Raw genomic sequence first — 11,159 nt, 5'->3', positions numbered from 1 at the left:
ACTGGAAGGTTTTGCAGTTCAGTTTCTATGTAGTTTCAAATAGTGCTCCCTGTTCATTCCAGTTATCATCCCAGCCTCCTAAAACAGACATGTGGAATTCATCTTAAGAATAATCCTAGGCATTGTTTCCAACACGACCCCAGATTTACTGCTTCTTAGTCCCAAAATGAGTGAGATGGGAGCAAAGGTACCCTTGGTGATGAATTCTAGGAGAGTCTTAGCCCCCAAGTCCAGAATAAATTTTCTCAGATGAGAAAAAAAAAACACAACAAAGAAAGAAAATTATAGGTCAATATCCCTGATGAACATAGATGCTAAAATCTTCAACAAAATACTACCAAACCAAATCCAGCAATACATTAAACACCATGATCAAGTGGGATTTATCCCAGGGATGCAAGGTTGATACAATATTCACAAATGAATACATCTCATAAAAAAATGAAAGATAAAAATCACTTGATCATATCAACAGATGCAGAAAAATTATTCAATAAAATGCAGCACCCATTTATGATAAAAACTCTCAGCAAAGAGAGAATAGAGGGATCATACCTCAACATAATAGAGGCCATACATGAAAAACCTACAGCCAACATCATACTCAATGGGAAAAACAAAGTGTTTCCCTTCAGATGAGGAACAAGACAGGAACGTCCACTTTCATCACTCTTATTCAACGTAGTACTGGAAGTCCTAGCCACAGTGATGAGACAAGAAGAAGAAATAAAAAGCATCCAAATTGGAAAAAAGGAAGCAAACTTGTCATTATTCACAGATAACATGGTATTGTATGTAGAAAAGCCTAGACTCCACCAAAAAGTTACTAGATCTAATAAATGAATTTGGAAAAGTATCTAGATACAAAATTAATATTCAAAAATTGATGGCATTTTTATACACCAATAATGAACTATCAGAAAGAAAAACTAAGGAAACAACCCCACTTACTATTGCAACAATGACAGAAAAATAAGGTACCTAGAATATAAATTTAACCAAGGAGCTAAAAGACCTCTCCTCAAAAAACTATAGGACACTGAAGAAAGAATCTGAGGAAGATACAAATAAGTGGAAGCATATACCATGTTCACGGATTGAAAGAATTAACACATTAATTAAAATGTCCATACTACCCAAAGCAATCTACAGATTTAACACAATTCCTATTAAAATACTAAAGGCATATTTCACAGATCTAGAACAAATATTTCAAAAATTTACATGGAACCAAAAAAAAAGATCCGAAATAGCCTTAGCAATCTTGAGAAAGAAGAACAAAGTTGGAAGAATCACAATACCTGATATCAAACTATACTGCAAGGCCGCTGTAATCAAAACAGCCTGGTACTAGTGTAAGAACAGGCATATAGATCAATAGAACCAAACAGAGAACCTGGAAATAAACCCATGCCTATATGCTCAATTAATATTTGACAAAAGAGACAAGCACATACAATGGGATAAAGAGAGTCTCTTCAATGGATGGTGTTAGGAAAATTGGACAGGTACATGCAAAAAAATAAAATTAGACCACCAACTTACAATACACATGAAAACAAACTCAGAATGGGTAAAAGACTTAAATGTAAGTTGCAAAATTGTAAAAATTCTAGAAGAAAACATAGGCAGTAAAATTTCAGACATCTTGCAGAGATATATCTCCTAAGTCAAGAGAAACAAAGTAAAATATAAATAAATTGGACTACATCAAATTAGAAAGTTACACAGCTGAAGAAACCATCAAAAATGAAAAGGGAACCCACGTATAGGAGAACATATTTGCCAATGATACATCTGGTAAGGGGTTAATTTCCAAAATACATAAAACACATACACCTCAACACCAGGAAGTGAAACAATCTAATTTAGAAATGGGCAAAAGACCTGAATAAACACTTCTCCAAAGAGGACATACAGATGGCTGACAGGCATATGAAAAAGTGCTCAATATCACTAATCATTAGATGCAAATTAAAACCACAATGAGATATCACCTCTCACCTGCCAGAATGGCTAGTAGCAGTAAATCAATAAACAAGTGCTGGCAAGGATGTGGAGGAAAGGGAACTCTCAAAAACTGTTGGTGGGAATGCAGACAGTTGCAGCCACTGTGAAAAACAGTACGGAGTTTCCTCAAAAAATTAAAAATGGGACTGTCTTTTGACCCAGGGATCCCATTTCTGGGAATATATCCTAAAAATACCCAAATACCAATTTAAAAGAATATATGCACCCCTTTGTTCATAGTAGCATTATTTACAACAGCCAAGATCTGGAAACAGGCCAAGTGCCCATTGGTAGATGAGTGGATAAAATCTGTGGTACATTTACACAATGGAATACTGCGCAGCAGTAAAAAAGAAGGAACTCTTACCTGTTGCAATGGCATGAATGGACCTGGAGATTATGCTAAGTGAAATAAGGAAGTCAGTGAAAGACAAATACCATGCAGTCTCACTTATATGTGGAATCTAATGAACAAAATAAACCGATGAACAAAATAGAAACAGAAGCAGGGATATATGGAACAGACTGACAGCTGTCAGAGGGGAAGGGGAAAGGGGGGACTAGATAAAAGAAGATGAAGGGATTAGCCAGAGAACAAGTGTGTATAACCCACAGGCACAGACAACAGTGTGGGGACGGCCTGAGGGAAGGGTATATGAGGGCTGGATGGAGGTGGGGAAAATGGGGAAAATGGGGACATCCACAATAGTGTAAACAATAAAGTTAAAAAAATAAAAAAAAATAAAATCTCCAGAAGGAGAATCATGCATACTTTTACTAACCATATTTATACTACTATCATAGTATAACATAATTACTAACATAATATTTGCCTGATAATGTAAAATAATCATACTAGTCACATGAAAATAAACGGTAGACTAATACCTCAAAGGGAAAATAAAGTAGGTTTCTCTAACAATGTCAAATCCAGAACTACTTAATATATATAAAGAAATACACATTCTGACAGATGAGAAAACATTTTATTATTATTTTACTATATAGCATAGTAGTGAATATACTTGATTGCAGTTTCTCAAATGGCAAATGGGACACAGGAAAACATTTTTCTTTAATTACTGAAAACCTCAGTATCATCTGTCTTTTGGAGGATTCAATTTCTTACGACGTATATGATACCTTGAAGAAAAGAAAATATTTAAGATTATTTTAATAAAAGTTAATTGTTTCAGTTATACATACCAAATTTCTATGTTTATTTTTCCATTTATGAATACTCAATGAAATCAATCAAACTATATACATGCGCTGTTAGATATATCTCAGTATTTAATAGCCACATTTCCCCAGAGTGAAAATTGTTTTCTATTAATTAAACATTTCGGAAAATCTCCATTCAGATCTTGGGGATAATTTCAATATGATAACCTGGATGACTGTTAAAAACTAGTAATTGTGCTTATAGTAAAGAAATAGCACATTGTGAACATGCTCTAATAAAGTTTTATCTGAAAAATCCTTCAGATTTTGAGGATAATTTCAATATGGTAACATGGATGAGTGACCTTTAATTAAAAACTAGTAATTCTGTTTATAATAAAGAAGTAGCACAGTGTGAACACGCTCTATGAAAGTTTTATTTAAAAGAGAATGTTTATCTCTAAATGGAGGACTCAAGATGCAAAAGCATGTTTTAATATACACTAGGATGAGGTTAATAATGTTTATGGAAAAATGTACAATGTCACCAAAAAATGGAAGAAATGAAAATTAAAACAGTGATGAAACTTTTACATGTTTTTGCAATTAGAAATATTTATAAAGTCATAATGCCCAATCTAAGCACAAGTGTGGTGAAATAAACATCAGACCTGATTGGTTAAAGTATTAATTGGCACAATACTTTTGAAAAGCAGTACAGTAATATATATCAAAAATATTTTTAAATAGTCATAACTTTTGATCTAGTAATTCTTCTTCTGGAAATCTATCCTAAAGCAATATAAAAAGTGGTTAAAATTTTAATTGGGGGAAGAGAAGATAGAGGATGCAAATTTAAATATGCAGTATAATTAAAACCATATAAAAATAAGCAACTTAACACAACTAATGTATAGATACAAAGAGAAATGAAATACATTGTTAGCAGTGATCATCTTTTGAATAATTTCAATGTGAAGAATTTTCTTGCCTGGCCCCCCTGTACACCAAAAGATTGAGGGTTCAATTCCTGGTCAGGGCACATATTTAGCTTGCAAGTTTGACCCCTGTTGGGGCACGTACAGGAATCAACTAATATTTCTCTCTCTCTCGCTCTCTCTCTCTCTCTCTGTCTCAAATCAATAAGCAGATCCTTGGGTGAAGATTTTTTTTTAAAGAATTTTTTTTTTTTTTTGGTTCTCTGTATTACCTTATTTTCTTTATTGATGCAAGAAAATTTCTATAGAGTACATGTGGTTTTTGATGATGAGTTGTCTTCAAAAAGTTCCCCTAAGATCAGATTTTGGCTAGTTAATCTGAGTTAGATTATTTTTTTAACTTTTTTGCTAATGTGGAAATACAATGTAGGGATTTCTATACCATAACTGATAATAATACATGTATCATATGCTCTTTAGTTGTTATGATTCAGATATCAAAATCATTTTCACTTTTCTTCAGATTTCATACAGGCAACTTTCCTATACATTATTTTTTCTGATGTTGATTTTTAAAAATTTTCCAAAATATAGAAATTAAGTTGAAAAAGAAGTGAGTACTTCTATATATACTAACATGGATCTACATCTATAACTTGGAACACCAACTTGGTACACCATTGGTGTTCCAAGTTGTAGAATAATACATATAGCGTATCTGTGACAATAATGATGGACCTAGAGGGTATTATGCTAAGTGAAATAAGTCAGACAGAGAACGAAAAATAACATATGATTTCCTTAATGTGGAATCTAAAAAACAAAATTAACAAACAAACAACAGAAACACACTCATAGACCCAGAGAGCAAACTGATCAGAGTGCTGGGGTGGAGGACTGGAAGCCTAGATGTAGGTGAAAGGATTAAGAAATACAAATTGGGGTTACAAAATAGTCACAGGGATGTAAAGTACAGAATAGGGAATATAGTCAATAATATTGTAATAACTGTATGGTGCCAGATGGGTACTAAACTTACCAGGGGGAATCACTTCGTAAGTTATATAAATGTCTAACCACTATGTTATATACCTGAAACTAATATAATATTGAATGTCAACTGTAATGAAAAAAATAAAATAAAAAATACATAGAAAATCATTTATATATAATTTCTACATGTACAATTTATATACATTTCTATATATTGGTATAGAGAAAAATCACAGTTTTCTTATAGGTTCCAATTACATGCCAGATAATCAAGGTTTTACTAGTGCAATAGTATCCATGGTAGGTGTGCTCTCAAACACAGCAGGGGTTTGGGAAGTCATGAACTTTCTAAAACTTACAAAACTTTGAATATGTGTTTTTCTAGGAAATGGATTCATATATTTCATCAAATTCTTAATGAAATCTGTGGCCCTAAAAATGCTAAAAGCTAACCTATAAAAATGTGATTCAGCTTTTACATTGCTGAACCATTTTCACTATTCAAGAGTAACTTCAAAATGCTTGAGATGGCCCTAAGCCTAACAAAGTCAAGTTCTAAAATAATGCTCAATAAATGTCAGATAGCATTTACAGATCTATTATTGTGCCTAGATTTTCAGTATGTTCTACAATCACTAGCCAGAAGTAAGCACATTAATTTTAGAGTACTTTATAACTCACCTAGAGTAGGACCCTTTAGAGAATAAAACCCACCCTATTAATAATTAACAAAACTGAGACTGCTTCTCGAAAACCAACCCATATATCATTACCCCTTCTTAAATTACAATGACTCAGAGACATCTGGAAAATTTGTCCACAGTTTTTAACCAAGAGTAGTACTTTATCTTGGTTCATATTGCAATTAAGTCTTCAAATCTGTTTCCTCCTGATGACAGTAGCTAATTTTTGTTGCCTCCATGGGAAAATATTACAGTAGTTCTTTAAATAAAGTGGTGCTGCTATGTATACATTTATAGGATTGCTATACATTTCATAAATTTAGAATTACTTTCCAAATCCTTCTTATTTACCATCTAGCCTACTCAGAATCCTTTCAAGCTATGTTCACTTGTTACTTTTTTATAAGGTTTCCTGAGCACACAATGGAGTATACAGATGTATTATAAAGCTGTGTACATGAAACTTATATAATGTTATTAACCAATATTACCCCAAAACACTTAATTTTTAAAAGTATCAGGATCAGTCATCTCTTCATTCAGTTAAAAATCTGAGTATCTACTATATTCCAGGTCTTATTTCTAGATTCTAAGAATTCTGTACTTCATAAAACAAGACAAACCCTTCACACTCCTGAGGATTATGTTCTGCTGCAGAAAACAGGAAAACAAGATAAATGAGTTGGCCAGAGAAGGCTGTAGTGAGTAAAAACTTGAAGGAATTAAAAGAGAGCTAGCTTTGCTGGTATCAGCAGGAACAGCATTCTACACAGAGTGAAGAGCAAGTACAACAGCTCTGAGGTGAAAGGAGGGGCATGCTCAAGGACAGCAAAGAGGCCATGTGGCTGGAACAGAGTGAACAAGGAAGAGAACAGTAGGAATTGAAGGTAGAAAAGGGTTAGATGATGTAGGTTCTTGTAGGTAATAGTTAAGGGCTATAGCTTTTCTCTGAGTGAGATGGGAAGCAGTTGGAGGGTTTTCAACAGAAAAATTGTAAGAACTAACAAGTTTTAAAAGGGTTACTCTGGCTCTATACTAAGAACAGACTACAGGGAAGCAAAAGCAGGAGACCAGTTAAGAAGCACTATAATAAGCCTGACAAAAGATGGTGGCATGGACCAGGATGGTGGCAGAGGAAGTGGTGATAAATGATCAAATTGGGATACATTGTGGAGACAGAACTAACAGGATTTGCTGATAAACAATATGTTGAGTGTGAGACAGAGGAGAGGCACCAGTGGCCCCAAGGTTTCTGGCCCAAGCAGCTAGAAGAATGGAGCTGGCATTAACATAGATAGGGAAGGCTGCAGAAGGAGCTGGTTTGTAGGGGACCGTCAGAAGTTCAGTTAGAATCATTGTTAGGGATGTCTCTTAGACAAGGTGAGTAGGCAGTTGATAAACAGGTCTGTAGATCAGAACAGAGGTGATCAGAGACAGATTTCAGAACCATTAGTATGCAGATGGTATTTAAAGTTATGAGTCTGGATAATAAGATCACTGTCTTAAAAAATAGGACACAGAAAAGAAGAGAGATCCAAGGACTGATCCTTGGGGCATTCAAAAATTTAGAGATAGAGCAGATGAAAAGGAATCGGCAAGAGAAACCAAGATAATATATGAACTTTAAAAATGTAAGAAGAGTTTCAACAAAGTTATTAAGGTTAAGTTAATTAAAAAAATAACATAACTCAAATACAACCATCAGAAGCTCTGTATCATTGCTAAAATGATGTATTCTTTACAGAATTACACTGAAATGAATACTCCAGTGGTTCTGATTTTTTTTTTCATGTCAACTGAAGACTGAAGAAATGAAGAATCTGTACACAGATGCTGGCATTTGAGAGGACTGATATGCCTGTGTCCTAAATACTGGCAACACTAAAGGCCAACAAGAGACACCTCAGGAGCAGCTGTGAAAAGCAAAGAAAACTCAGAATCATGGCCTCAAAAACTATTTGCAAAGTGGCTATCAAACCCAAGTTACTCCAGGGAGTACAAAACAAATAGATTTACATAAATGGAACAATTCAAAGAATATGTTCGTGTTTGAAGTTCCATGACTTCATGTAAATATAATGTAACAGCTATGCTGGTTTAATTTGTTTTGATTATCTACAATATCATCAAACGAGAAGTAGCAGGAGCATTATGATTATATATGCTACTTTTGAAGTCAACTTTTGCAGAATTAAATACAAAAACAGTAATTCAGGCAAAGGCAGAGGGTAAAGAACTAAAAGTTTAATTTAACCCCAAACCCAATGTCCTGGATTTCATTACGCACATCCTACACTAAGTTTTCAAATAGTTCTAGCACTCAGTTTTGGCATAAACCCCAAATATAAGACTCTGAATTGCCATCCTAAAATAAATCACCAGAATTAAGAAAAAGCAAAATATAATTCACAGATTTAGCAGTAACAACTTTAACTGTAGATTTCCAGACTTTAGATAACCTAATTATCAATGTTTATTGGCCACTAGACTATTTCAGCATCAATTCTGTACATACTACTTACAGTCTAAGCCCACCCACCTTGGGTGAGGCCAATAACTAGATGTAGGTATTTTATGACTGAATGAGGTGGGGCAATACCTTGGGATCATAAAGCTTTTGCTGACCTTGATTAAGAATCTGATAATGAGGAACATCTTTGTGACCTACCTAGATAAAATGGAAATTAGATGAATCCACATAACTTGATAGCTGAACTCTGGGAATCAAACTTTCAAGAATCACTGGAAAAATTACTGGTGGACCATCCCAAAGACTAACTGAACAACTCCAGACAGTATGAAGATAATTAGGTAAGATAATATTCTATCAGACAGTAACCTAGCACCATACATGCTATTAAAAATATTGTAGTAGAGGCCTTATGGAAAATTACAAAACAGAAGATGCATTCTCGATGATGAGAAAATAATACAGAAGTCAAAGTAAGAAACAAGAATGTTCACCATCACCACTTTTACTCAACATAGTACTGAAAGTCCTAGCCATAGCAATAAGAGAAGAAAAAGAAATAAAAGGCATCCAAACTGAAAAGGAAGAATAATACTGTCATTATTTGCAGATGACGTGATGCTGTATGTAGGGCACCCTAAAGATTTCACTGAAAAACTATTAGAACTGATAAATGGATTCAGTAAAGTAGCAGGACACAAAACTAATAATCAGAAATTAGTTGCACTTTTATACACTAATAACAAACTATCAGAAAGAGAAATTAAGAAAACAATCACTAAATTCAATAAAACTTTAAAAATAAAATAAAATCAAGGTAACAAAAACCCATTTCCAATTGCAAAAACAAAAACAAACAAATAAAACCCCACCTAGGAATAAAATTAACCAACAACATAAAAGGTTGTACTCAGAAATTTGTAAACCACTGAAAAAAGAAATAGAAGAAGATTTAAATACATGGAACCATATACCATGCCCATGGATGGGAAGAATTAACATAGTTAAAAAATGTCCATACTACCCAAAGCAATCTATAAATTCAGTGCAATCCCTATCAAAACACCAATGGTATTATTCACAAATCGAGAACAAACAATCCTCAAATTTATATGGAACCAAAAAAGACCTCTAATGGCCACAGTAATCTTGAGAAAGAACAAAGTTGGAGGTATCATGCTATCTGATATCAAACATTACTACAAAACTACAATAATCAAAAGAGCAGGGTGCTGGCATAAAAACAGACACACAAATCAATGCAACAGAATAGAGAACCCAGAAGTAAACCTATGTTTATATGGTCAATTAATCTTTAACAAAAGAGGCAAGAATATACAATGGGGTAAAGGTAGTTTAATTCAATAAATGGTGTTGGGGGAAACTGGACAGACATATTAAAAAAATTAAACCTAGACCACCTTCTTAATACATATGCAAGAATAAACTCAATAATGGATTAAAGATTTAAATGTAAGACCTGAAACCATAAGACTCCTACAACAAAACAGGCAGTAAACTCTCTGGCAATGCCCTTAGTAATATTTTTTCTGATGTAGCTACTTCAGCAAGAAAAAGAAAAAATAAACAAATGGGACTACATCAAACTAAAAGAAAATATGCACAACAAAGAAGACCATCAACAAAATGAAAAGACAAACCACCGAATGGGAAAAGATATTCACCAATGTTACAGCTGATAAGGGGTTAATACTCAAAATTTATAAAGAACTCATACATCTTAACACCAAAAAAACAAACAATCCAATTAAAAAATGGGCAGAGGACCCAGATAGACATTTCACCAAAGAGGACACACAGATGGCCAATAGACATATGAAAAGATGCTCAACATCACTAATTATTAGAGACATGCAAATCAAAACCACAATGATATATCACCTCACATTCCCTGGAATGGTTATCATCAATAAATCAACAAACAAGTGTTGTCAAGGATGTGGAGAAAACAAAACCCCTATGAACTGTTCGACTGTAAACTGGTGCAGCCACTATGAAAAACAGTATGGAGAATCATCAAATAATTAAAAATAGAACTACCTCATGTCCCAGCAATTCTATTTCTAGGCATACATACTCAAAGAAATCTGCAACACTAATTCAAAAATATATATGCACCTATATGTTATTTACAATAGTCAAGATATGAAAGCAACCCAAGTTCTCATCAATAGGTGACTGATAAAAAAAGTGGTACTTATACAATGCAATATTATTTCGTCATAAAAAAGAATGAAATCTTACCATTTGTGACAACATGGATGGACCTAGAGGGTATTATGCTAAGTAAAATAAGTCAGAAAGAGAAAGACAAATACCATATGATTTCACTTATATATGGATTCTAACAGAAAAAATAAACAAATTTAAAAAACAGAAGCAGATTCGGTCCCTGACCAGGTAGCTCAGTTGATTAGAGCATCATCCCAATAGGCCAAATTTGCGGATTCAATCCCCAGTCAGCGCACATACGAGAATCAACCAATGAATGCATAAATAAGTGGAACAACAAACATGTCTCTCTCTCGCTCTCTCTCCCTGCACTCCACCTCCCTTCCTTTCTCTCTCTTTCCCTCTAAATATGTTTAAAAATTAAAAAAAACAAAACAAAACAGAAACAGACTCATAGGAACAGAGAACAAACTGATGCTTGCCAGATGGAAGAAGGGTTGGGAGACTGAGTAAAAAAGGTGAAGGGACTAAGAAGTACAAATTGGTAGTAACAAAGCAGTCACAGGGATGTAAAGTACAGTATAGGGAATATAGTCAATAATATTGTAACAACTATGTATGGTGTCAGGTTGGTATTAGACTCAGTGCAGAGATCACTTCATATATTATATAAACGTCTAACCACTGCTGTACACCTGAAACTAACAT

General features: G+C 33.8%; 1 protein-coding gene across 5 annotated transcripts in view; it reads right to left on the bottom strand.

Annotated features, from left to right (window-relative positions):
- Window positions 1–3,017: 3,017 nt before the first annotated feature.
- MRPL42 (mitochondrial ribosomal protein L42) overlaps window positions 3,018–11,159 on the bottom strand; it is a 41,541-nt gene continuing 33,399 nt past the window's right edge. For all 5 annotated transcript variants that reach the window (XM_054580204.1, XM_054580203.1, XM_054580206.1 and 2 more), the window contains one exon: window positions 3,018–3,153. In XM_054580204.1, the coding sequence (XP_054436179.1) occupies window positions 3,108–3,153 (46 nt within the window). In that variant the 3' untranslated portion in view covers window positions 3,018–3,107. The remainder of the gene's footprint in view (window positions 3,154–11,159) is intronic.

Source organism: Pteronotus mesoamericanus, unplaced genomic scaffold (genome assembly GCF_021234165.1).
Source record: "Pteronotus mesoamericanus isolate MK-2021 breed Mesoamerican mustached bat unplaced genomic scaffold, CSHL_Meso_final contig_56, whole genome shotgun sequence".
Lineage (NCBI taxonomy): Eukaryota > Metazoa > Chordata > Mammalia > Chiroptera > Mormoopidae > Pteronotus > Pteronotus mesoamericanus.
The sequence above is the reverse complement of the archived record's forward strand: the minus strand, read 5'-3'. Positions and strand labels throughout refer to the sequence as shown.